This window comes from Oncorhynchus kisutch, linkage group LG13 (genome assembly GCF_002021735.2).
Source record: "Oncorhynchus kisutch isolate 150728-3 linkage group LG13, Okis_V2, whole genome shotgun sequence".
Taxonomy (NCBI): Eukaryota; Metazoa; Chordata; class Actinopteri; order Salmoniformes; family Salmonidae; genus Oncorhynchus; species Oncorhynchus kisutch.
In genome coordinates this window covers 63,116,566-63,144,556 of record NC_034186.2, presented here as the reverse complement: position 1 = coordinate 63,144,556, position 27,991 = coordinate 63,116,566, and the positions used below count along the sequence as shown (strand labels likewise).

General features: G+C 43.6%; 1 protein-coding gene and 1 long non-coding RNA gene across 2 annotated transcripts; one reads left to right on the top strand and one right to left on the bottom strand.

Moving 5' to 3' along the window:
* Window positions 1-11: 11 nt before the first annotated feature.
* On the bottom strand, window positions 12-17,727 carry iqgap3 (IQ motif containing GTPase activating protein 3). The gene is made up of 36 exons (XM_020497965.2): window positions 17,490-17,727; window positions 17,088-17,175; window positions 12,827-12,983; window positions 12,385-12,462; window positions 12,130-12,274; window positions 11,909-12,022; window positions 11,427-11,605; window positions 11,242-11,323; window positions 10,988-11,151; window positions 10,815-10,902; window positions 10,472-10,635; window positions 10,039-10,199; window positions 9,824-9,939; window positions 9,516-9,679; window positions 9,331-9,421; window positions 9,022-9,189; window positions 8,524-8,663; window positions 8,233-8,403; window positions 8,045-8,128; window positions 7,890-7,961; window positions 7,725-7,794; window positions 7,346-7,554; window positions 7,056-7,208; window positions 6,757-6,920; window positions 6,440-6,664; window positions 6,011-6,151; window positions 5,712-5,796; window positions 3,986-4,218; window positions 3,726-3,858; window positions 3,328-3,578; window positions 3,151-3,238; window positions 2,827-3,039; window positions 2,498-2,664; window positions 2,251-2,379; window positions 2,030-2,138; window positions 12-1,836 (listed from the first exon to the last, which is right to left on the bottom strand). The coding sequence occupies exons 1-36, from the start codon at window positions 17,524-17,526 to the stop codon at window positions 1,723-1,725; spliced, it is 4,947 nt and encodes a 1,648-aa protein (XP_020353554.1). The 5' UTR covers window positions 17,527-17,727; the 3' UTR covers window positions 12-1,722.
* A 320-nt stretch (window positions 17,728-18,047) lies between these two features.
* Window positions 18,048-27,743, top strand: LOC109901944 (uncharacterized). Its single transcript, XR_002256801.2, has 7 exons — window positions 18,048-18,242; window positions 18,623-18,862; window positions 19,227-19,520; window positions 23,745-23,947; window positions 24,036-24,250; window positions 24,991-25,119; window positions 26,854-27,743. It is a non-coding gene; the product is annotated as an uncharacterized LOC109901944 (long non-coding RNA).
* The last annotated feature ends 248 nt before the right edge of the window (window positions 27,744-27,991 follow it).

The following is a 27,991-nucleotide window of genomic DNA, read 5'->3' as shown; positions in this document are numbered from 1 at the left end:
AAAACCAAAACTATGACAGAAAAATGACATTTTTATTAGAATATAAAAGTAAAAAACAGGAGTGTTAACAGTTTCCATTGCATAGTAAGATTCATTAGAACAATTTAAATCAGGCAGTTGGTTAATTCATCTAACCAGACAAAAGACAACATTTCCCTTACAGCACTGACATGTAAAGAAATTAGTTGTATTGTCATGTTGGTCAATATTCATATTTACCAACTAATTGTGACTGGCCTGAACATTAGTGTTGAAAAGATAAAGGGAAAGACTGACATTAGGGTAGCAGAAAGACAGATGAAAATACAAAGAGAAGAGAAACAAATGACAGAAAATATGTACATAAGTTTAAACAAAGTTTCAAGCACAGACTAACAAAAGGTCAAGCCGCTTAGGTTAGAGGTCAAAGGTTGAACAACAAGGCTCAACCACATCTCCAGCTGACAGAAGCCCAGCTAAATGGAGTCACCCTCATTGCAATGTCATCTGTCTTTAGGGTCAAATACCGTACAATGTGGCCAGATCTGTCAGTAACCTACACATCAGGGAGACAAACCATAATCACAGGAAGTCCCAAGGCACATATTACAGTACCATTTCCTGTTGCTAGGCTAATGAATGTGGCATTTGAAACATTAAGCTGCACAACATAAAAATTCCCTGAGAGCATATGTATGTGGAGTGGGAGGCAAATGCAGCTTAGCGGCGGTCCTGTGCCCATTTTAAGTAGTGCACAAAATACTAGAGGATTGTGTCAGCTGCTATGTGGCAAACTGTAGTGTTTCCATTTAAACAAATCCATCCATACTGTATGAGAAGTTGCTCAGTGAGTTTTTGAAAGGGAGTAAGGTGGCGAAATCAGCCGGCTGAAAAATGCTTAGGATACAGTCGTATAACATCAGAGGATTAAATAAATGATAATAGATTAAGCCGTTTGTACACAGATAGAGCCACTAGAGATAAAAAAAAAAAAATGTAAATAAGGTTGCAGTCTTTCTGATTAAAATCCCTTAAAGTAAAGCTGCTCGAATATTTAAAAGATTAACATTTATATATAAAAGAAATCAAAGAAAACAATGTAAATCTGGGAGGGTGAGATTAATACAAATTGAGGCATACTATAGCCCTGTCATCCCAACAAGCAAAATGAGGAACATCACTCAAGGCAAATAATTGGGCAGCAGGTAACCTCAAGGTTAGTGCTTGGCCCCATTGTCTCACGTCAGATAGCACGACGGCAGTCTGCACTGAATTGAGGTTAAGGGACAACCATCACGTAAGAGTGACACGATCTGACGTAAGACAATGGCGTTGGGCCATTATAACCGAAAGTTCGCCGGATCAAATCCCGAAGCCGACAAGGTGAAAAATCTGTATAATGCCCTTGGGCAAGAACCTTAAACCCAATTGCTCCAGGTAGGCCGTTATGTCTGCCCCTAGCTGGCTCTGACCCAAACTCTGAGGGTGTCTCAGGAGTTAGGATATGTAAAAACACATTTCTAATTCACACAAGTTCATTATTATTAAATGAGCAACCCTCATCCTTAGTGACCACATTTTTGAATTTCCTGCTTGAATAATATAACTAAATTAACTGATTTGATTAATATAGTTAGATATGAACTAAATCTGTCCATTGGCACATTTACAAAAAGTAGCCAAAGTACACACACAAAAAAATTGCCTTTTGGGGTGGGAGATCTGGCAGTTTCCTCTAACCCCTCACTTCTTGAAGAACTTCTTATTGAGAAGGAAGATGAGCAGGTTGACGTTGACTTTGGCCTTGTCGAACATCTTCATCACCGCCACTCCCTCGTACTGGAGCTGCAGCAGGTCCTACACACACACACGAAGACAGTTCTGAAATCCAAGATCTTTCAAAATAGCAACACTAAATAATTTACCATTGCATCACATACAATATAGAGCACTGATTTCAGTGAGACTGGGATATGCATCAATCACAGACCATAGGTTTGTATTGAAATGTCGGTTCTAGTTTTTTCTACTACTACCACCACCCACTCACCTGGTATTTGAGGGGGAACTTCTCCATGTCCACCCCCATAAAGCGAGCCTTTACCTGGAACGTGCCGCCCTCCTCACCGGGCACAATGTCAAAGATCACATTCTTAAACCTGAGGAGAGATAATAAATCAAATACATTTATTTTCTTGAGGCTCTAAGTAACCATACATGATTTGGTAGGGTGGTGTGTGTGCATGTTCCTGCTTGGGTGTGTATACTCACTGTGTGACTGGCAGGTCCTCAATCTCCAACAGGACTCCTTTCTCATGTAAACGGGCAGCAGTGTAGGTCAGAGTGGGCTGCTTGCTCTTCTTCCCTTTGCTCTCCGCTGACTTCTTTCCACTCACCTTACTGAGGGGAGAGAGAGAGAGAGAGAGAGAGAGGGAGCTCAGCACAGTAGCAGTCTGCAGCCGTTTTACTCCTGAACTTCAAACAGTGTGGTCACACTCCCACATATGTTTATGTGTACCTGTGTTTGGCTGTGAGGTTATCCAGGCAAGTGGTGATGTACTGGCTGTAGAAGTCCACCTGTTCGCTGTGGAAGGAGCTCTTACAGTGAAGGCTGCCCATGGTCTGTCTCAGCTTGACCAGCTCAGCCTGACGACGCTGCCGGTACAGACGCTGGTGGCGGATGTCCTGGGAAGGATGGTTTGGAAAGAGGGTTACATTTGGGGGGGCAAATCCAAATGGCGACCAATTGTGACGAGATATACCATCTTGGTTTAGGTGTAGTTGATTTGGTATGATAACTTTACAACTAAAATGTCATTGTGTGTGATGTGTAGTGTCTCTATCCACCTTGGCTATGAGCTGTAGTATCTGCGTCTCAGAGTCAGGTGGAGTCAGGACCCCCAGGCTCTCCAGCCTCCTCAGGCTACGCTGGATCTTCCGCTTCTTCTCCTCCAGAGACATGTTGCCGTCGGCAACGATCGACTGGTTCCTCTTCATCTTCTCGGGGGTGCGGGCGTCCCTCTGGGCGCGGCGATGCATCATCCACCCATGCTGCACCTCCTGAGAGGAGTACACCAGCGGTTAGGGGGTTAACTACTACCAACTCCCTGCAAAGGGATTAGTGTGAGGAAGAGGGTGTGTGGGAGCCCAGTGAAGAGCTGTGGAATATACCTGATCCTGAGAGGAGGAGGCCCTGAGGACCTCACTCAGTGTGTCTCCAGGCTGGGCTCGGATCACGTCGATGATCAACTGTTTGGTACTGCAAAACAAGCACACTTCACATTAGACATGCCATTTTCAGTGTGATAGTCGTACCACACTGAAATGTTAAATGGTTTAAGCCCCTACCTGAGGAGAATCCCCCTGGCGTCAGGGTGGTCGTCAGAGCCCCTGAACACATCAAATTTGCTGGTGAGGGTGAGGGACACCTCCATCTTACTGTACTGGGCCAGAGTCTGTTCTGTCTGGGGCTCTGCAGCGCTCACAGCCCCCTCACCAACCAGAGCGTGGATAGTGGGCACCTTCCCCAGGTCTCTCAGCAGATTTAGCAATGGGTCAGACTGGTCGGGACACAGGGAGTCCTGGTGCTCCAGCAGAAGCTACACACACACACACACACACACACACACACCTTACTTTAGTGCACAGGATCTACTAAAATGAAAAGGTTTATACCCAACCAACAGCCCTCAAAACCCATTAAACTAAAAGTTTGGATGAGTCTTTATCTTATGTGGCATCCAGACCTTGTGGGTGTTGAGGAGCTCACTAATGGAAATATAGATGACAGGCTTGTTGAGGATGACCATCTCAGAGTACTCATCAATGTTAAAACGCTCCTCGGGCTCCGGCACGTCACACGCAGCATGTAGGAACTTACTGCGGAAGACATATGAACAGTGCTTAAGAACCACTTAGCATGTATAGCCTAATTATAGTAATAAAGCTCTCCTCTGAAAAGGTGGTGGAGAATGCACTAAAATGACAGGACGACAGGACGACTCACCGGAACTTGGAGTGCGTCAGGGTAATGTAGTCGTTGAGGGCACGCAGGTGAGGGCTGTCACCGTGGAAGTGTTTGTGTGCGGCAGCATGCTGCAGGATGCGTGCGATGGAACCCAGGATGCGGCGCTGCTCGGGGAGCAGGGAGGAGCCGGCCGAGAACTCGACCACGTCAAAACCATCCGGCGCCACCACGGCTGGGTTCATGTAGCGGTAGTACACCAGGTTCCCCACAATCTGACCACAACACAACCATCATGTTCCCCACAATCGGACCACAACACAACCATCATGTTCCCCACAATCGGACCACAACACCAGCTTCCCCACAATACCAGTATTCCAGAAAGCCGGACTAGTGACTCAGAGATCTGTCACACCAGAACTTTCCAGTTCCAGAGAAAGAGCTTGAAAGACAGACAGCCTGATCAGAAACCATAGTAGCACCGAATTCTGAAGTAAAACGGCTACCTACTAGGTTAACTTGATCTTAGCAAATACGGGACTTCTCCACCAATAAGATTGTTCATGACTGACTTGTCCCTTAGAAAATCCATATGACATCGGAGCCTGCGTTGTCGACAGTGCTTTATTTCCATAACAATATGGGCGATGCTGAACTATTTGGCAGGGCAACTGTGTGTAGAGCTATATGAGGTGCCTCACATTGAAGAGGTCTTTATTACATTCCTTGGCTAACAAGTTTTCCATATAATCATGGAGGACTTCTACAGAACTGCAGGTAGAGTAAACTGAGGTCAGTTGACTGCCAGCGATGCTAATCTCACATTAATTAACCTAGGCAACATGATAAAAATAGCCTAATTCATCCAGATCAGATTTTCCAAAGTCATTGGTGCTATAGATGGACACATTCCCAATTCAAGGACCCTCTGGACCAAATGAAGGAGACGAAGTGAATAGAAAATATTTTCACTGCATAAACAGGTAGCTATTGAATATTGTAGCCAACACTTCTAGCAAACCAAATCATTTTCAGAAAGTCATTCAATTCAATGATTGTCCTTACTTCTTTGGTCAGATGATCTGTGACTACCATGGGGTTACAACTAAACATAGAACACATTGTTGCCCGTGTGGTCATGAAAAGCACTAAGAATTCAATAAATTATTCATCCTACATAGGCCATGGAATGGGCCTAGCATATGTAAGTTGTAGTAGCCTATTAGGCCATAAGCCTTGACACTTAATATGTCGCCAGCGTTGCAATAAAAATGCTTATAAAGTAAAAACATTACTAGTCACCCATGTGTGTAAGCTAGGCATATTAAATATCGGAATCATGCCACTTCACACATTTACTCTGTCTGCAATTGTCTGCCAGGCTCTGGCCCTCTGGCTTTTGCAGCAGTGGATGTATTACTTTTTGGGGGTAAATACACCACATATACACAAAAGTACAGTACCAAACTGCACAAGCCAGTTTTCAGATCAATCAATCAGAGCTTTGCTAAGCCTAATAACTTAAACGAGAAGCAACGGTTCTGGAACCAAGAAATCCTGAACTCCCTCATCTGGTTAAGACAAGTCGGATACGTTCGGGAAATCCTGAATTTGTTAAACCATCTTTGTGGAATACTCCTCTGGTTCCCCACAATCTAACCACAACACAACCAACAGCACGTCATCACACATGGAAGGATCAGATCCTGTCTAGCTGATAACCGTATCTAAGTGATTTAATCATTGAGTCTGGTCAGTAGTGTACCTTGTAAAGCTCGTCCTCGCTGGCCTGAGGAAACTTCTCATGTAGAGAATCTCTCAGGACCTTGGCTGTGTAGCGCATCCCATATCTGTGGGAGGAAGGAGAACGCCTGAGTGTTGAACTCCCATCACAGAATATAAAGTACCAGAGAAAGAAATCAAACTAAATCAATAAGTAGCCAAATCTGGTGAGAGGAAGACGTGAGCCGCCAACAGCCATTTGATTAAGTTGCTGGTGATTCAAATGAATTGCACTGAGAATGAAAAGGAAGCTCTGCAGAGTGCATATGAAGGGCCTCTTACGGTAATTTATGCAGGTTGCTGGTGATTGCGTTGAGCAGGCGGTCTGTGAGGTTCTTGAGGTTTACAATAGAGATGTCCAGGCGACGCTGCACTTCTGGGTGGGCCAGGGCCTGCTCTGCACTCACTTCATAGGGCAGGGAGCTGGGGAGAAGAGACAGAGTATGTTGTGTCTGTATAGATGTACGTTTCTCAATGGACCTCTTGAAGCCAATCAGAGTGTCAGCGTACAAATCTTTAAAATACTAGTCTTGAGAAAATCAAATCAGTACATTCAACTAAAGTAAATAAATCAGTCTGCATAGTATAAGTATTTCTTGCTGTATGCAGACCTCGTGGCCAAGCTAAAATGGTCACCTCTAGTAGATGGCTCTCTATAGGAGAACGAGTGTGTCGCTGTGATACTACATTTGCTCCTGGTTCAGTGCTGACCTCTTGTGGCCGGTCTGGGTCTCGGTCTGGTTGACCCAGCTCTTGTAGATCTCGCAGGGGTCCGTGCGGATGCTGAGGGTGCGGTCCTGCAGCACCTCTCTAATAGCCGGCCCCAGGATCTCCTTCAACGCTGTCTGACCGCGGGCATGGCGGTAGAAACTCACCAACATCTTAATGACTGTGGGGTTCCCTGTCACCACCTCCTGGGGCTGGTCCACCTTCCACCTGAGAGGGAGGGAGTGAGAAAGAGAAATTAAGTTCAGTGCAACTTGATCCCCCTGACAGCCTGTGTGTGAGAATAGTGTGTGTACACCGACTTGATCTCATGGCGCAGCGCGGTGGTGAAGAGCTGCAGCAGCAGGTAGGCCTCCCTGCAGTCGGAGCCGTAGTTGAACAGGGTGAAGATGACCGTCTCCATGAAGAGAGTCGTTTTATTCTGGGGCATCAGGAAGATCAGCTGGGCCAGGTACAGAGGCTGAGTCTGGAGAACACACACTTAAATTAAACGAGCCATTGCAGAAAACTCAGTACAGGCCACATACGAGGGGGCAGATAAAATAGTCGACCCTGTATCGTTAATACCTACTTTTAAAAAATGACGCTTCCATCAGCTCACCTGTAGCAGATAGAAGAGGTGCTGGTAAGCCTCCAGTTTCTCCCTCTTATCTTTGCTCAGGGCCTTGAGGCCCTTGCTCTTGTCCAGAGCCATCATGTCCGACAGCTGCTCCTTGTTCTTCTTGGTCAGCTTCTTGCAGTGGGAAACCACCTCCTGTAGTCATGTTAGTTAATCAAATGTATGGATGAGAAGTGTGATGGACGACGGACCCTTCTAGGCACCTTCCAAATCAAAAATGAATAGAACTTCTGAAGCCGGTGTAGTAATAATCGAATGAAATATGCTCCGACCTGCAGCGTGACACGGTTGCGGACCAGCAGTCCTATCTTGAGGTCCATTAGGCCCAGGTCAGTCTCCAGCTGGCGGTTGGAGCGAATGGTCCTCACCACCTCCTCCCTCATACGCAGCAGCTCCCCCTCCTGGCGGATGTCGTTGTCACCCATCTCCAGCAGGTGCGCAAACTTCCTCACTACTGACAGAGGAGGGGTAGTGGAGTGGACTGGAAGAGAGCAAGATCACGGTGTTAATACGGGGGATGTCAATGCAATTGAGACTGGTGTTATGCAAAAGACTTGGTATTTACATTGGACTAAAGTTATGATCATTGTAAAAAATAAAAACAATTGTAGGAAACCAGGCAGACTTGTGAGTGGAGCTGTGGCCACCTACCTAGCATTCTGTATTCCTCACGGGCCTTGTTGGCTCGGAAGAATGCCTGGATCTTTATAATGGCGCCCACCTGTAGAAGAACAAAGGTCAGGCTACATTTCAAGGTATGTAGCCATTTTTAGAGCTGAGGGTTTGTCTACAGGGGTGATGGTTGGTTGCACTCACTTGACGTCTGAAGAAGCGCCGACGAGAAAGGTATTTCCTCCGAGCAATCCACATCTTCACACTGGCCTGGACCTAACACACACAGTAAGAACAACCAATGTCAACTTCACAGGGTTAGTCTTTAATTTACAAAGAGATTATTTGGTCAACCTTACCCTGACCACAGCCCTCCAGTTCTGGTAGAGATACTGTAGCCTCTTTCTGTAGGCTCTCTGCTGTACGAACCTCCTCCAGTGGGACTGGAAACAAACACACACACTGAGCACCTTTCAGTTTTGAAACATGTATTTGGGTATGTAACGTTAGTCTGCACTGTAGTTCTATGCGTTCTATGGTAGCTGACCTGGATGGTGATGATGGCAGGTAGCTGGGTGTTGAGGAAGTGCAGACGGGCACCCAGCCTCTGTCTGAGGAGGAATCCCTGGGCCCTGGCCTGCAGCTGCACCACCAGGCCCTCACTGGCCTTCCAATGCACCTCCCGGCCGTGGGCAGCAGTTACACTGCTCAGCACCGCCTGTAGAGGGAGACAGACCACAGAGACAGTCAGCCATAATAACTGTTGGCTTATCTAATCAATACAAACTCTAGCTCTTCAGCAATACTTGTTTCTACTGAATTTACAGGTGATTTTGACCTGTATTTCTTCATGGGCCAGGAACACTGTGCACTGGACAAAGCCCTGCGGTCTCTCCCAGGTGCCCTCCAGCTTGTGCAGGTGGAAGTAGTAGGGGCTGTCCTCAGTCTTGGTCTTCAGCCATGGGCTCCGGTTGTCTCCTAAGTCCAAGTACATAGAGATTATGGCTTGTCACTACCTAGAAGCTTAAAGGTAGACTCAGTGTAATGATGCTGCCAGGAGCAGCACCGCAGATACTGAGATGAACGCGATGCAACATAGTATCTGCGCATGAACACGGGTATGCATCACTCTGCTACAATGTGGCGGCTACGGGACCAAAACAGTGGAGACGTTTAGCCTCATTCTTCAACGCTGTTGTTGCTGAAATTGACATTTACTTTGTGCGTCGCTGAGTCTACAGTTAATCCCGACCAATTGTGAGCAGCTAATATGCTACTAAAGTGCATAGATCACCACCAGCATGAACGCAAGTGAATCACGGTAGTGGGTACGGACCTCCCACAGATTTGGCTCCGAGTAGGGCGGTGAGTTCAGCCTGGTACACTCCAGCACATTCTGCCACCACGCTCCGCAGCGCCACCTCTGGCAGACGCAGGACTCGCAGAGTCTGTGATGCCTTGCCCTCCTTCACCGCCTGGTTCACGGCCGCCAAGCCCAGGGACACTGGCCAGGGAAACACACACACAGTAAAGATAATGGTATACATTTTGTGACATGAATTACAGTTGTTGTGAGGAAACCCATCAGCATAGAATTTCACCATTGCTTTAAAAAGACGATGTGGAGGGTATCTTGCCAACTCACTCTTCAGGGCTTTTTGAGTGTCCTGATTGGCTCTTCTCACTCCTTCCTGAATGTCAGCCAACCACAACTCTGCTCCTGGGTCACGGTTCACCTGTGGTAGGACAAGGCACAGCATTGAATAATAAACCACAAAATCTTGTTTAGATTCCCTGTTTTAAACTATTATTTCTTCCTGGCTGACATACCTCAGCCTTCTGCCTCCGGGCTCTGGTCAGTACGTCATGGTAGCGGCGGGCATTGAGTGTCGTCACCTCCTCAAGGCCACTAGAAGGCAACAGCAGTGCAGCAAGAGTCTTCTGAGGGTCGCCTCGGCACAGGGCCTGGTTAATCAGCCCGATGGTGAGGATCTCTGGGGACAAACAGGAAGCAGATCCAGTCAAATACAAGGTGTTTCCGTGGTTTTAGAGTCAAATAGCATCCAACAAAATATTGCTGTCAATGGACCTAAACCCAGAGTGTTTCTGGGAGTTGGTGTCCAGTTCACCAAACGTACGGTCATGCTCTTCCTGTGCTGCTGCATTTACAGAGTTTAGTCCTCTCTGGAGATCGTTCCACGTCAGCAGAGCTCTCCCAGCCTTCCTCCTCTGATCACCCAGCTCCTCAAAGTACCTGAGGCAAATGACAAAGGAGTTCGTTAAAGTATACAAATCTGCAACCAGGCTACATGGGGACAACGGAGAATTGTCAGGAGTGGTACTGTAAACCCACCTCTGGACTAGGCTGTCGTCAATATCGGCCAGACCGGCTGCAGGGCTGATCAGCGTGGCACAAAAGGCTCCAACATCTTTGGCCTCCACCGCCTGGTTGATGAGAGCCACCGCCGAGAGCATCTCCACTGCTACGTACAGCTCCTCCTGCTGCAGGTCCCCCTGCAGGCACAGAGGACCACATTCACTAGAGTTAGTTTACATACAACAAAGTTATTCAAGTTCAGTAACCTGGTCATTTCCCCCTATATTGTTTATATTACTATATAAACAATAGTATATTTCTATCTATTTCTTTTTTTACAAAATGTTAATGGAACAGCCTTGTCTACAGCCAAGACAGAGTTGCAGAAAAAAGGAGTTGAGTGATATGAGGGAGATTAGGTGGCCATGGTAGCTTGACGGGCCAGGTGGGGAACTGTAGCCTAACCTACCTGAGGACTTTGTCGCTGCAGTGGGGCCAGTTCACTCTGGTAGAGCGCTGAGGCAAATGGGTAGACGTCTGGGAGGTGGGCATCAGGGTCCATGAGTGCACGGACAGTCTGCCTGGGCTCCCCAAGAAGCAGAGCCTCATTGATGGACCTTACAGCTTTCTGCACTGAATAAACACCCACACTTTGTTTGGATGGATCTACAACGGAACATTGTGACTGCAAAGGACCAGTCATTAATATACTTACGCACACATGCAGCAACTCAAGAGTCACTAGAATTGATATAGTGCATGCCCCTTGTTATAAGAACTGACTACGATACAGTATTTAGTTGTGTACTAACTTGTCTGGTTGCGCTGGGCCTCCTCGTTAGCCACACACAACCCCTCCTGCAGCTCATCTCGCTCAAGAGGGTCCACACAGCCCAGGTCCTGCCACATGTCAGTGAGCAAAGGTCAGGGGTCTGTGTGTGTGTGTGTGTGTGTGTGTGTGCGGTGTTAATGTGCAGTTTCTCACCAGGGCCTTCTGTTCACGGTCAGTGGCCAGTTGCTCCAGGTACCAGGGCCCATGGTCTCTCTGGAGGCCCCTCAGGGCCAGACAGGGGACCTGGAGGGCTGCCAGGAGGGCCAGAGAGTCCCCACAATCCAGGGCCTCGTCCACCTGCTCTATGGCCGCACGCACTGCAAACAGTGACAAAAATATTTGATTTAGTTCCGATTTTTTTCCCTTCATCTTCTTATTTATCTGTTTGATGGTTAAGTCCTACTCACCATTCACTTTGTCAATATTCTCTTGAATCTCACTTTGGGTCAGGTATTCCTCATAGATATCCTTCTCTTCTGAACCTTTACACTAGAAATTCAGTACACGATTACCACCCTGACACCAACAGAAACTCTGTACCAGGGATATGGCTATAAATGCATTTTTAAATCATATTAATTCAGTCAGTCACCTTGGTGTAGGCGAGAGCCGCCTTCTGTGCCCGTGCTTGGCGCAGCATCTCCTGGTAGACTGGCATCAGGTGCGCTTCCAGGTTGGTGAGCATGGCGCTGGGATTCCGCAGGGCCTGGGCAGTGACCTCCACATGCCCACTCTCCACCGCCTCATTGATAGCTATAACTGCAGCATGGACTGGAGGGAGAGAGAAGGGAGATGAGGCAACATTTTGATAAACTATTCAAGGACAGTGAAAACATTGACTCTTAGATGACAGTCGATGACTAAGGAACTTCAATAGTATCTGATGAGTCTCTAGGCGTTTCAAATTTTGGAATCCCACCCATATCAGTTTAAGTAGAGAGTACCAATGTGCCAACAGACAACCCCTTGTCTAAAACTAACACATTTTGGGCGTGAATTCATATTTTAACTTGAAATAAGGTGTATTTTCTACATCTGAAAACATCAAAGCAAAACATCTGTGCCTCTACTTACCAGCAGCCTCATCCACTGTTATCTCATTGGCTAAGATTCCCCCAATCTTGCTAAAGGCTGGCATCTGGATGCCATATTTGTCCAGCTCCCGTTTCATGTTGTTAATCTCCTCCTCTGGAGAATAAATATTACCCAAATGAGAGAGGAATATTAACGATATTTTCCCCTTAACCCAGTTACCAGTTGTGATTGAATAGTAAGGGGTTACTAAGTAAGACTACCTGTAAATTTGACCTTGCCACAGAGGTCATGGATCTGAGGGGCCAAACCTAGTCGGAAAAGGTAGAGGCTGAGAGCATGGATGCAGTACACAGTTCTGGGCATGTTCTTCTTATCATAGATGTCAGTGGTCTCTGGGTGGAACATCTGAAACAACAAGGACAGGTTAGGTGCAGTTCAGGTGTAACAGTAAACAAGATAGCTACTGTTATACGTGAGGAGAGGCCTAATAAAGAGTTTCTCCCTTTAAAATGTACCGTTGGTAGTCCGATCTCCGCCATCGCACTGCGCCAATGGTTGATGTTGTCCGTGTGGCGGAACTGCAATCCCATACCCTGAGGGAGAAACATATGATCTGTTGGAGAAATCTGCATTATGACACCTCTGATATTCAGCTACACTATTCAATGCCTTTGAAATAGAGTATTATGCTTGCTCAGCACTAATTCAAAGGAGTTGGTTTTCAATCACAGTCACATGTGAAAAGAAGATTAGAGCAGAAAAGCAGGTACTAGGAAAAATAGGTTGTTCTAAAGGACCACGAAGGTAAGCAAGAGGCAGAGTGTTATTTTTCAGAGATCAATAAATGACAAGACTGTCAAAAGATCCAAAAGAAAGTTTCCTGCTGAGAAACTCAGTCTTTCTTACTGACAGAGGCATTTCAGTAAAACCCATCAGGCTGTGAACAATAAAACAGACCTTGAAGCGTTCCTGGTCCAGGTCATAGATTTTTTTGAGGGGGATTATCTTGGGGGCAAAACAGTGGCCTAGCTTGGCCAGCAGCACCCCGTTCCTCAGCCCCTCCTCCAGTTCAGTCGGGGCAGGCAGCTCCTCGTGGAGACAAGCTTCCATCCACCTTGTAAAGAGAGAACATGCGTCTAATGTCAACTTACTAGCGAATATTAACGCAAGATTTTTCCAAGTATTGCATGTGATGTGTTAAAACATGAAGTAAGAGCAATCAGACTTAAATGACAGAGATAGTTGCTTTTACAATTTCCTGCAGACAAGTGAATTGGCCAATTATCTCAAAAGACCGAGGTAACGACAGTTTCAGGTTGGATATTAGACGGATATTTGCCTGTAGTTTTCCTTACCTCCACCAACAGCAGTTAGGGACTGTCAACATAGTGACAAATCAACGTTCTCTCATTTCAATAGCTATTTAACCATTACTCCTAAAACTTTCAAAAGTGGTTCTAGCTAACCCGATGGCATAGACACACATTGCACACTTTTTTAAATGTAGATTTACATCACACCTTTTAAATTATTTACATTTTTGAATTTCAATAGCTCATTGGTCATATGACCTACTAGACTCAAACCAGGTTCAGAATGTCCACTGACTGCCTTCGCACACTGATGTTGGTCTACTTTCATCTCATGCTATTAGACTTAAATCTGTAAGCGTTGCAGGCCTTTATTTTACATGGGTGAAGTTAACAAATGTTCCAACCTTGCAATAACTATCTTTTATATGGACCCTGAAAAGATCCGAAAATGTCTGTATGTGGTATGGATCAAGGACAGGAGAGGTGTTTGAACAGAGGTGCTTAAAGGAAGGCGCACAGGTAGGCTTCATGAAAAACAATGTTTCATATACTCTTTTTAATCACAGTAATAGGCAGCGATTTGTCAGACAGAGTGAGCTTGATAACGTGAAAGAATCCTTTTCATAGCATCACTTTCATATACTGTACATTAAGACAAATCCTTCTACGTCGAGTATTAGAACGCAGTTTACCAAACCCGATAATGACTTGATATTTGAGTGCATTCGCAACAAGCCACCTGCAGACAACTTACAAAATGCAATAGCGCATTTGAGGGTTCGTTTTTCTGATGAAATAGTTATGCCGCATGGCCTACTATTTCTAACTGGGAAAATAAACGTTTACGTCTTTTGTGAGTAAAATCCTTTTTCCAAAATTGATTTAGATACATTTTTGTGAAGAGGTATGAGGGTTGTGATATGGGTCATTTAATGGTAAAATCATTTAAGGGATCAATACATTTCTATATTGCTTCCCCAGTATCTGCATGAACCATCAGGCCAAGTGTTTTTGGTTGACACTGCTGTACAGAAAGAGGAGGAATCAGAACACACTGCATTCAAATTCAGGTCTTAGTTATTCCATTGTACTGGATCTAATACATATTAGCATTTTACATACATTCATAAGTGTAATAATATTTTATGACATACTGTGAAAAACTCACTGCTGGCTGTCACTTTCAGACATGCGCAGAGCAGACTGAAAGGGAAAGGGTAGCTCTGGACTTGAACTACAGGGGTTCTCTGTAAAGAGAGAGTAATCCAAAAGGCACAGACACACCCCTTGACTTTCAATTGGTATTCTCTCCTGATTGGCTCTGTGGTGCACAGTCTGGCAGTCTGACTAAAGTGCCAGAGGTATGAGGAGAGACATCCTCCTTTGTATTTATGGGAACAAATATTTCCTAACACTTTGGATCCTATTCTTGGACAGTTAGAAAACAATGCATCAATGCAAAAAAAAAAATAATGACTAATTACTGTCCATGAGTAACCTCAACCTTGTGGGTCTGTGGGTGTTTGGGCCAATAAAGTGCCAACTCAATTCTACCAGACTAGTCTCTCATGCCCCTATAAAACAGGGACACGGGCGATAGTAATTAATCTAAACCAGACCATTTTTACTGAAGTACACAAACCCGAATTTGGGGCTCTTTTCTTGACACAGAGTAGCAGTTAACCAGATTAGAAGTCAAGAAGATCAAAAAGTAGATTGTTGTAAGGGTGTATTAAGTCCTGTGCTGCCACATTGTCATATCCATTCTGGATTCTGAGTGGTAAAATCATAGCTGAATAATGCCTCTATGCATGTGTATACATTTTCCGCCAAGACAGAACTGCCATAGAGGGTGGAGTTGCAATCTACTGCAGAGACAACCTGCAGAGTTCTGTCATACTATCCAGGTCTGTGCCCAAACAGTTCGAGCTTCTACTTTTATAAATCTACCTTTCCAGAAATAAGTCTCTCACTGTTGCCGCTTGTTACAGACCACCCTCAGCCCCTAGCTGCGCCCTGGACACCATATGTGAATTAATCGCCCCCCATTTATCTTCAGAGTTTGTACTGTTAGGTGACCTAAACTGGGATATGCTTAACACCCCGGCCGTCCTACAATCTAAGCTAGATTCCCTCAATCTCACCCAAATTATCATGGAACCTACCAGGTAAGGTAGAAGCCCAAATCCATAAACTCGGGCACCCTCATAGAAATCATCCTGACCAACCTGCCCTCTAAATACACCTCTGCTGTCTTCAACCAGGATCTCAGCGATCACTGCCTGCATCTGTAATGGGTCAGCGGTCAAACGACCACCCCTCAACACTAGAGGTGGACCGATTATGATAATAACGATACACATTAGAGGACCAAAAAAGCAGATACTGGTTAAAAATTGGCCGATTTTTAAAAATGTATTTGTAATAATGACAATTACAACAATACTGAATGAACACTTATTTTAACATAATATAATACATCAATAAAATCAATTTAGCCTCAAATAAATAATGAAACCTGTTCAATTTGGTTTAAATAATGCAAAAACAAAGTGTTGGAGAAGAAAGTAAAAGTGCAATATGTGCCATGTAAGAAAGCTAGCGTTTAAGTTCCTTGCTCAGAACATATGAAAGCTGGTGGTTCCTTTTAACATGAGTTCAATATTCCCAGGTAAGAAGTTTTAGGTTGTAGTTATAGGAATTATAGGACTATTTCCCTCTATACGATTTGTATTTCATATACCTTTGATTATTGGACATCCTTATAGGCACTTTGGTATTGCCAGTGTAACAGTATAGCTTCCGCCCCTCTCCTCCCTGGGCTCGAACCAGGAACACATCGACAACAGCCACCCTCGAAGCAGCGTTACCCATCGCTCCACAAAAGCCGCGGCCCTTGCAGAGCAAGGGGAACAACTACTCCAAGTCTCAGAACGAGTGACGTTTGAAACGCTATTAGCGTGCACCCCGCTAACCATTTCAAATCAGTTACACCAGCCTAATCTCGGGAGTTGACAGGCTTGAAGTCATAAACAGCGCAATGCTTGAAGCATTGCGAAGAGCTGCTGCCAAAATGCAGGAAAGTGCCGTTTGAATGCATGCTTACGAGCCTGCTGGTGCCTACCACCGCTCAGTCAAACTGCTCTATCAAATCATAGACTTAATTATAACATAATAACACAGAAATACGAGCCTAGGTCATTAATATGGTCGAATCCGGAAACTATCATCTCGAAAACCAAATGCTTATTCTTTCAGTGAAATACAGAACCGTATTATTTTGACAAACACACTTGGTGCTTACAATTCATTCTCTATTGTCATAGATTTGGTGGACACTCATCTGTGATGACTAAGTAAGTACTAATGAAACTGTCACTTAATTTTATTCACCTTGTTTGAGTCACTAGGTCACATGACCAAAGAGTTATTGACATTTTACATTTAGAAAAATTCATGTAAAATCAAGAGATGAAAACGGACAAACTAAAGGGTGTGCAATACAGAAGGGTAGTCAATGGACATTCTGAACCTTGTTTGAGTCAAGTAGGTCACATGACCAAGGAGCTATTGACATTCGAATGTAAAGAAATGTTTGTACTTTGTTTACGAAACGCTGCTCACATTTCCACATGTTTATTAGCTTTAGAAAGCGAAATAAATGTCAAACTCGTGAAAATAAGACCTGTGCAATTTTTCCAACATCATGACACTTATTTGGAGTCTGTGGCTCAAGTGGTTTGAAAGCGCGAATATCCGTCAAATATCAAACTTGAAACTGTCTTTACATCGGTCTCCAAAAGCAAGTTAGCTATCCATGATAGGGTGAAGTAATACTGATATAGTCTGAAGTACACGTCAGCTATTGTCTGAAACCAACTGAGAAGAAAGTTAACTGTTCTTACCTTTTAGCCTCTTCCAAACGGCAGAGGTATTGATAGGCAACATTCTGGATGCGTTGTTCATCCATCTCCTCAGCTGTCAACCGCTCATCTGTAACAAAATGTCAAACAATCATATAACTGTATACAAAGTACCATCTAGCTAGCTAACTTAACTAAATACCGGAGTTGACATGGACTTGAGCCAAGTTAACCTTGACAAGTTAGCTAACGTTATATTAGGATCCTTTGCTATTTTGCTAGCTACAACGTTACAGTAAGCCTTTAACATTAAGGTTAGATCATTTACTAATGTTACCTGCAATCTATAGTTATCCACCCACCTAAAACAGGAAAAACAACCAGTTTACTATTTATTGTCTAACAAACTTAATGTTAATTAGGTTGCAAGGTCGCTTAACTTACATCCACCTGAACGCGTTTGTGTGCCCGTATCTCCCATTTTCTTGACTTTTCCTCCTACGACAGATTACTGGCACGTTCTCTCAAAACGCTAGTTATATTTTCTGGTCTCAAGTTATCGATATGACTTTCGCATGTGGATAGTGTTTTAATTAAATTGTTGATGCTGTTTCCACATTTAAAAAATAAATAAATGCACAACCCTTCCTACTGATCCAACTGCAGTACACACATTTTTCTGTTAAGGTTCCGTCAAATTTGAACTTTGAATATCCCGCCATCCACTCATTGGCTAATCAGAAGCTGTTCTGATTGGCCAATACAGTTGGTCACTTTGTATTGTGGTACATGAAGTGTATTTTGGAATCGTTCGAAACATACGTGATAACCATAAATAACTTTATGGGAGATGTTTACTTGTTACTTAAAAAAAAAAAAAAATCATAGCTAGCAATTCGATATTTAAGTTGCTGATTCAGTCTCCTTGTTAATTGTGCCGAAAATAATTTATATGGCCAACTACTCCTCACTTCCTATTTAATATTGCCATAGCAACATACCTGCTACTTCATAGCTTTCCCTGGCTCCACAAACCAGTAACTCCCTAACATTAGCTAGCTAACAAGAAATGCCAGCTAAAACGTGTGATATAGACTAACTAGGGTTTACGGCTGTACGGATAATTGACCAATGTATTTGTCAAACTAATTAACTAATTTCAACGGCTCTGTCTTGGATGGCTGTTCATCTTAAAATGTGAGTGAAATAGCTAACTAAACTAGCTACGTTAGCCATGTTACCGAGACTCGAGAAGCTAATGCGTTAATCAATCATGTGGTTTCAAGTAAGTTAGCTAGCGAACAGGATAAACATCTGTCCATGCTACTTCTCAAATATGTTTATTTTTATGCGATAATTCTGGCTATATATGCCTAAAATAAATCCATTTCAGTGAGCTCATAATAGACTTGGTTAAACATTTATTTGAAAGGACAGGCACTGAGTGAGTCCTCATGTTGTTTGCCACATAGCAAGTTCTCACTATCACCAAAGGAGGGCAGTTTTTTCAGTGTCATGACCTGAGTGAGTGTGACAATCAGACCTTCATAATTATTTCGCTCTCCTCTTTCCATCAGTTTCCTCATATTGCTATACTGTAGCCACCCCCTGGCGAAACCAACACGGCATCTGATAGCTACCCATTACATGAGGGCAGGAAAAATAAGAGTGACTGGGTGTAAAGAGCAAAGGCTGATGTCCTGAAGGTCCAGGTGGACATAGAGGAGCTCACAGCCTCTGGCCACATTGCCCTAAAGCAAGGGGACTGTGAAGAAGCCCTCAGCCTCTTCAAAAAGGCCTTCAAAGCTTCCATAGAGGTGACATTACTTAGGCTACTTCCTTGTTGTCCATGTTGAGACATTTTGTCCTGCACCTCACCCATATAATATATGTCTCGCTAAAACTGTGAGAGGGAGAACTGAGCACCTGATTTTATTGTTTGGAAAATGTCCAGGCAACAAAAACTTGTCTGGTTCCAAGTCCAAATGGATTACAGTATTTACAGAATCTTTATTGTCCCCAAATAGTAATTGGTTTTCACAATGACATACATCTGACGACCCCCATATTTAGACATACTGTATGGAAGAAAGTCAAATATGCTGCATAATGTTTACTGGTACTTATGTTAGCTTTTATAATGTTTAAGTATTCTCTCTTACCATACTCTATCATCCACAGCTAAAGGAGACCAGGGTCTAGCGGGCATGTGCCTTTAACCTGGGAGCTGCCTACGTGGAGGCGGGTAAAGCCCTGAAGGGACTGGACTTCCTAAAGCGGGCCCAGCCAGAAGAGAGGGGCGAGCGGATAGCAGACCTCCAGTTCAACCTGGCCGTAGCCCATGAGCCCCTGGGGAACCACAGCCAGGCAGCTGTTCACTGCCTCCAGGCAGCCCAGCTGTACTGCTCCCAGGGGGACGGGGCCAGTGAGGGGGAGACCTGCATGAAAATGTCCCACTGTCACCTGCTCCTAAAGGTCAGTCAGCTCAAGGTGTATGTTTTTTATGGTTCAGCTCGAGAATCAGATTACCCTGCCAAAAATCTCAACCCCTAACCACTAGAGGAGAACTGTAAAACAGCAGTAAACTGTACTTATCTTCCTCACCTTAAGCCATTCCAAAATTTTAGGTGGGATACTCTCCTAAAGAGATTTAACACCAATCCAATAGATTTCGAGAAAAGCCCAAGCTGTGCTTTTTTATAATGAGATATTACCACCAGGAGATTTGCCTTCAAGCACATTAAGATTGTGCTGAGTCAGAATTTAGAAGCCCACCCATATCTTCTGCAAAGATAATAAGATACTTACGCATGAGGCCTAGAATACTCAAGACTGAAAATTGAATGTTACGTAAGAACTATACCACAATAGGAAGAAAACAAGCTTCTCTGCTAAAATAAATGCTCAAGTACTCAAATCTTGAGTGAATTGCAAAAGTTGAATGATTGTTAAATAAGTTTTTTTTTTACAAACAAATGGAAATGTTTTATTTTTTATGGAAATAGTTTCTTATAGAAGGGTCCAGACACCTTTTAGAAACAAACAGCAAATCACTTCCTCTTCCACGTTGTATAGTATGGGGGCCCTGAAAAACATGAACAAAGGCTCCAAAAACAACCAAAAATGTCATTTTAGAAACGGCAAAGCTCTCAGTATAGTGATGCAAGGCTTTCGATGTTGTACACATGAAATCGTGTCATTCCAAACTTTATCCGCAACATTATATTTCCTTTTGTGCGACTTGAGCGATACCTAAATTTAGTTGTAAAAATACAACTTCTCCTTTAATTGATTGTCAGTTGATTGATTCATATGAGCCATCTTCCTTCTAATGTATTAGGTGCTCAGAAATCATGCTTTGCAATTTGTTTAATCAATACAATTATAACACCAAGAAAAATCATGCCATTAACCTTTTCAGATCTTTAGTGAACCTGCCCACCTCCCTCATCTTTGCTGATCACTAGCTGCCACTGATGAAGGGCCAGTCTCTGTCATTATGGTCTGTTTTTTATTCGGACACCCTCAGTTGGTGTCAGTCGAGCCACGATTAAATTATTTAGAGAACTGCCAGAGGCAGTGTGTGGGTGTTATCAAAAATTAGTATCATTTGTAATAGGGCTGTAACGATTCACCTACAGTTGAAGTCGGAAGTTTACATACACCTTAGCCAATTACATTTAAACTCCGTTTTTCACAATTCCTGACATTTAACCCTAGTAAAAATTCCCTGTCTTAGGTCAGTTAGGATCACCACTTCATTTTAAGAATGTGAAATGTCAGAATAATAGTAGAGAGAATGATTTATTTCAGCTTTTATTTATTTCATCACATTCCCAGTGGGTCAGAAGTTTACATACACTCAATTAGTATTTGGTAGCATTGCCTTTAAATTGTTTAACTTGGGTCAAATGTTTTGGGTAGCCTTCCACAAGCTTCCCACAATAAGTTGGGTGAATTTTGGCACATACCTCCTGACAGAGCTGGTATAACTGAGTTAGGTTTGTAGGCCTCCTTGCTCGCACATGCTTATTCAGTTCTGCCAACACATTTTCTATAGGATTGAGGTCAGGGCATTGTGATGGCCACTCCAATACCTTTACTTTGTTGTCCTTAAGCCATTTTGCCACAACTTTGGAAGTATGCTTGGGGTCCATTTGGAAGACCCATTTGCGACCAAGCTTTAACTTCCTGACTGATGTCTTGAGATGTTGCTTCAATAAAACCACACAATTTTCCTGCCTCATGATGCCTTCTATTTTGTGAAATGCACCAGTCCCTCCTGCAGCTAAGCACTGCCACAACATGATGCTGCCACTCCCGTGCGTCACGGTTGGGATGTTGTTCTTCGGCTTACAAGCCTCCCCCTTTTTCCTCCAAATATAATGAACAGTTCTATTTTTGTTTCACCAGACCAGAGGACATTTCTCCAAAAAGTACGATCTTTGTCCCCACGTGCAGTTGCAAACCGTAGTCTGGCTTTTTTTATGGCAGTTTAAGAGCAGTGGCTTCTTCCTTGCTGAGCGGCCTTTCAGGTTATGTCGATATAGGACATGTTTTACTGTGGATATAGATACTTTTGTACCTGTTTCCTCCAGCATCTTGACATGGTCCTTTGCTGTTGTTCTGGGATTGATTTTCACTTTTCACACCAAAGTACGTTCATCTCTAGGAGACCGAATGTGTCTCCTTCTTGAGCGGTATGGCGGCTGCATGGTCAAATCGTGTTTATACTTGCGTACTACTGTTTGTACAGATGAACATGGTACCTTCAGGCGTTTGGAAATTGCTCCCAAGGATGAACCAGAGTTGCAACGGTCTCAAAAAAATATTATTGGCTGATTTCTTTTGATTTTACCATGATGTCAAACAAAGAGGCACTGAGGTTGAAGGTAGGCTTTGAAATACATCCAGGGGTACACCTCCAATTGACTCAAATGATGTAAATTATCAATTATCAATTATCAGAAGCTTCTAAAGCCATGACATCATTTTCTGGAATTTTCCAAGCTGTTTAAAGGCAGTCAACTTAGTGTATGTAAACTTCTGACCCACTGGATCTGTGACACAGTGAATTATAAGTGAAATAATCTGTTTGTAAACAATTGTTGGAAAAAATACTTGTTTCATGCACAAAGTAGATGTCCTAACCGACTTGCCAAAACTATAGTTTGTTAACAAGAAATTTGTGGAGTGGTTGAAAAACGAGTTTTAATGACTCCAACCTAAGTATGTAAACTTCCGACTTCAACTGTATATGCATCAGTCCCCGGTTCAAATGTTTAAGATTTGAGTGCATCGGTCAGCGGGACCCCAAACCGATCCAAATGTAACATGCATATGTCCGAAAATCAATTCAAACCTTTACAAATCGGCTGTTTACAATTTTGATGTTGCTCAAATTACTTTCCTTCTGCCTTCCCGAAAATGTCTCTTATCTTTTGTGACATCTGTATCCTCTCCTTCAGTGTCAAACTTAGCATACAATTGTGTTGACAGTCATTGATCTACAAGTCATTTTGCATGCCGAACAACCTCAAGCATAATCAGTAGTCCAACTGCGACCAGCTTCGCTCGCTGACCAACGCAAGGCATTCCTATTTCTGATCTGGCACATCTGCACTTCACCTTAAGCATTCAGATGTTTGAAAATGTCTTGTACAATAGTAAGGTTTTATCACTTGAGTGACAACTAATGTAATTTGCTAGATTATGTTTATCAAATGCGCTGTTGAAAATGGTGTTTTACCGGAATAAAAGTAGCCTAAGCTATCATGGGACACACTGCTCTCATCTGGCTATACATGCTGATCAGGGCTTACATTGGGTTTTATTTTGATTGTTCAGGTTCACCATCAGCAATAGTTTTGGTAGTTTTGCTTGAAACAATGAGTATATACGGTCATTTTTAGATATACAAGGTCAAGTTGATCATTTCTTAATGAGGACAGCAATCACTTTTGCTACCTGCACTGCATGGTCGAAGCGGGAGAAGAAGAGGAGCTCACTCGAGTCCAAAAGGTCCAACTTCCTAAACCATTCCATTCTGAGACACGGGTGAAATCCAAAGTTGTGCTTTATATTCATGGGTTATGTCATAGCAAATTGTTTACTAATAAATATTGATCCATTACTAGCTAACACTTTTTTAATATGCAAAAATGACGACTGAATTAGTGGGTGATGGGGATTTCAGATCAAAAGCAAGGTAGATACCCAGTTTCCCTTATGGCTCAGCCCAGGTGCCTACATACAACATAGACATATACAGTACATCATACACACACACACACACACACACACATACACACACACACACACACACAGAGAAGTCGGCTCAGACAGATCCAGTTCAGAGAAGCCCAGCTCATAAGCTCCATCAGCAGCATATTTTAATTTAGAATGGAAAAGGAATGTGTTTATGCAACAAATGTTAGTGCATTGCATCGAACTGAATCGCATCGATTCGTTCCTCTAAACAAACCGAATCGCACAGATCGTTTCAAACTTATCGTTCCTGTATGGTATTGTAGCCCATGTATCGAATCGTCTTGAAAGGTGAAGATGCACATCCCTAATTTTTAAGAGCTGCAGTGTCTGACTGACTCATTTGAGATGTGTAGCAGCCAGGTCTATATACTGACAGCTCACTGACTGTCCTACATAGAGCTGGTTTTGATTCAAGCTGTGTGTTTTCAGGACTGGACCCAGGCAGCTTAGAGCTTCCAGAGGGCTGGGGAGAGCTACAGGATGGCAGGCAAGCTGGACTCAGCCGACAACGGCCTTCAAATAGGCAGGGAGTCACATGCTCCAATCAGATGACTTCACCATGGATGATATCATCACCGTGCTCACTGATTGCCTCGAGCTGAGCAACAACATCAAAAACCCAGAGTTCCTCGGTAGGTAAACTGTCAGATTAACTGAATTGAGGAAAAAACAAATGAGTAACAGCGTTGTCAGTCACAGTTTTGTGACTTTATCCCTCAGCCTTTCAGGTAAGGTGTACAATGACCTGGGCCTGGGTTTCTCCCAGCTGAAGTTGTTCCAGGAGGCAGCCTGGTGCTATGAGCGGGCCCTGCCCCTTGTCAGCACCAGGCCCAAAAGGCTGGCCGTGGTCCTACAGAACCTGGGAGCCGTTCACAACACACTGAGCCAGTACCGGCAGGCCCTGGACTACCACCGATAGACAGCCAGCCTGCATGGTGAGCTTATTACATCACTTACGCTGGAGAGTATAGTTATACTGTATTTTCTGCAAAGTTCAGTGCTGTTATGTACTGCATGTAATAATGATATACCATTTAGCATGCGCTATTCTCCAAAGTACTCTGCGTGCATATTGTTTTTGTATGAGTGGTGCAAGCACTCTACCAACTGAGCCACAGAGAATCGTGTGTGTGAGGAACATGTTACCTGAGGCGTGTAGGAGTAATTGTTTAGGCAGAGGGGCAGACCATTCCTCAAACATTTCATTATACCCTGATTAATCCTTTACAGTATCTGGGTGTGTCCAGTGCTCTCCATGCCTCTAATCTGTCTCTGTGAGCAGCTCTCACATTAGCAAGAGAGGTGTGTGTATGTGTGTGCTCGCGCGCAGGGGTGTGTGTGGCTGAGATTCCACTGAGGCAATCCCATAGGGACTTACAGAGTGCTTACCACAGCACCACTGAGTGACTCACACACTGGTATGTCTTGTGTGTATGTGCATGTAACGGTTCTAAGACATGTTTTTTTCGGCAGCCCACATGCTGTTGGGGATGTGAACGTGACATAGCTACTTATGCTTTTTTTTTAAGTGAGTGAAAAAGTGATGACGCTGTAAATATTGTCTCTTGTTCCCTGTATTAACCCCTCTCCCTTTGTAATCTATCTTTCTCTCAAACTCTGTCTCTCTCTGATACCCTTCCCCCTTTCTCCCCATCATTCTGTGTGTCTGCGTCAGGGTCTTTGGGCAGTCGTCGTGCTCAGTGCCGCTGCTTCAGTAACTTGGCCTTTGCCCTCAGTCAGCTGAGGGAGCATGAGGAGGCAGCAGAGAATGACCTCCAAGCCCTGCAGGCCTTCAAAGACACTGGTACAAAATCAAGTCCAACTTTCTAAGAATAATGATAAGCACATTTTTCATGTTGGAAGTGTGTTCTAAATGTTTAAACGAGCTATTAATGACTCTTTACATCCATTGACCCCTTTTGACACTAAGTCTCACCCTCATTCGCTCTCTCTTGTTTACTCAACTTTCAATATCTCTTTATATTTATCTATCTTCTTCCTTGTCTGTCTGTCTGTCTGTCTGTCTGTCTGGCACATCTAGTCACTGGGATTTTTGCCCATTCTTCAAGGCAAACTGCTCCAGCTCCTTCAAGTTGGATGGGTTCCGCTGGTGTACAGCAGTCTTTAAGTCATAACACAGATTCTCAACTGGATTGAGATCTGGACTTTGACTAGGCCATTCCAAGACATTTAAATGTTTCCCCTTAAACCACTCGAGTGGTTTGCCCTGCTGGAAGGTGAACCTCTTTCCCAGTCTCAAATCTCTGGAAGACTGAAACAGATTTCCCTCAAGATGTTCACTGTATTTAGCGCCATCCATCATTACTTCAATTCTGACCAGTTTCCCAGTCCCTGCTGATGGAAAAACATCCCCATAGCATGATGCCACCACCATCATGCTTCACTGTGGGGATGATATTCTCGTGGTGATGAGAGGTGTTGAGTTTGCGCCAGACATAGCAGTTTTGTTGATGGCCAAAAAGCTCAATTTTAGTCTCATCTGACCAGAGTACCTTCTTCCATATGTTTGGGGAGTCTCCCACATGCCTTTTGGCAAACACCAAACGTGTTTGCTTATTTATTTCTTTAAGAAATGGCTTTTTTTCTGGCCACTCTTCCGTAAAGCCCAGCTCTGTGGAGTGTACGGCTTAAAGTGTTCCTATGGACAGATACTCCAATCTCCGCTGTGGAGCTTTGCAGCACCTTCAGGGTTATCTTTGGTCTCTTTGTTGCCTCTCTGATTAATGCCCTCCTTGCCTGGTCTATGAGTTTTGGTGGGTGGCCCTCTCTTGGCAGGTTTGTTGTGGTGCCATATTCTTTCCAGTTTTTAATAATGGATTTAATGGTGCTCTGTGGAATGTTCAAAGTTTCTGATATTTTTTTGTAACCCAACCCTGATCTGTACTTCTCCACAATTTTGTCCCTGACCTGTTTGGAGAGCTTCTTGGTCTTCATAGTTCCGCTTGCTTTGTGGTGTCCCTTGCTTAATGGTGTTGCACTCTGGGGCCTTTCAGAACAGGTGTGTGTGTATATATATATATACTGAGATCATGTGACACTTAGATTGCACACAGGTTGACTTTATTTAAATAATTGTGTGACTTCTGAAGGTAATTGGTTGCACCAGATCTTATTTAGGGGCTACATAGGAAAGGGGTTTGAATACATATGCATGAAACACTTTTACGTAAAAAAAAAAAAAATGTAACAAGTTATTTTTCACTTCACCAATTTGGACTATTTTGTGTATGTCAATTACATGAAATCCAAATATAAATCCATTTAAATTACAGGTTGTAATGCAACAAAATAGGAAAAACGCCAAGGGGGATGAATACTTTTACATTTTAAGGCACTGTATCAACCAACTTCTGGTCTGTTGGTGGGAACTATAATTGTGTGTGTGTGTGTGTGTGTTGACTGTGAAAAATGTTTTTCCATTTCAAGCCACTTTCAATTATCTTGTAGAACTTGTAAGTGTAGTCATGTGTTTATACAGTTTCATCACCAGTGTACTGACTGGGCTGTTGTTCCCTAGTGAGTGGAGCTGGCTCTGCAGAGGTGTCTATCGGAGAGCAGGGGAAGGAGGAGGAAGCCCCGGTTCCAGATGGAGAACAGGCACACACAGTGACGATGGGAGAAGCATGTGACTCTCAGTCACCGGTGACAAGATCTCTCATTGAGAAGCCGGGGTATCTGACTGTGCTGCCAGGGGCAAACAGGCAAGGCATTTAACACACACACTGTCGTAGCAGAATTAGTTAGGTAACATTGATAAATAAGATGTTTTATCTATTTTCATAAATATGCTTATGTGGGAAAAGTCACTTGGGGCCCAGAGAGGGTAGAGGTCAGGATTGTCTTCATATGTGAGGGTATCTGTTAAACCATGTGAAGGGCTCCACAATGTCTGTACACCAGTCACTCCCTACTTTTCCCATTGGTGGGAGGAGTATGGCAGTGTCTGGAACCATTGTCCCCTCTGATGTCGAAACTTGTCTTTCATAGTATATGACCTAGAGGCTCACTCCTCTCAGGGAGCTTGTCCAGGGGTGGGTTGTATTTGAGATGGGAGTATCTAGAATTGACAATTGATATATGCCATTGGATGAGGTAATGTTTTGGTAATATGAAGTACCAAGAACGAGAAGTAGAACCTCGTCTAAGAACGCAAACTGAACAATAATTTATAGCTAATGCTGTCTGGCTATGGGATACTCCTCTCTCAAGTAAAAGTCTTCCTTTGTGCAGTTTTCCTAAGACCTGTGGTTTGTCATTGTGAGTTGAGAGGGGTGGATCTTTGCTGTGAAAGATCTCAGTTGCCATTATGTTGACACTCTCTCAGAATTTATTTATAGACACCGAATTGATCTGAGAGTCAAAGGGATATGGTGAAGCTCATATTATTAAAAGATGAAGTTTAAAGTATAACTCTGACTTGTGTGTGGTTTGTAAACTCTCCTTTCACTTAGTAATACAGGAAATTACCACGACACACACACTGTAAACATCATCATACATGCTCACACAGTGCACATTATCACTCATTTACTGTACACATTAGCACACATACATAGATGCACCATTATACACACATGTGCATACGCTCAATAACACCCAACTCATAAATTAACCCAGAGTCATTTTACTTCTGTGATTGACTTTGATTCTTTATT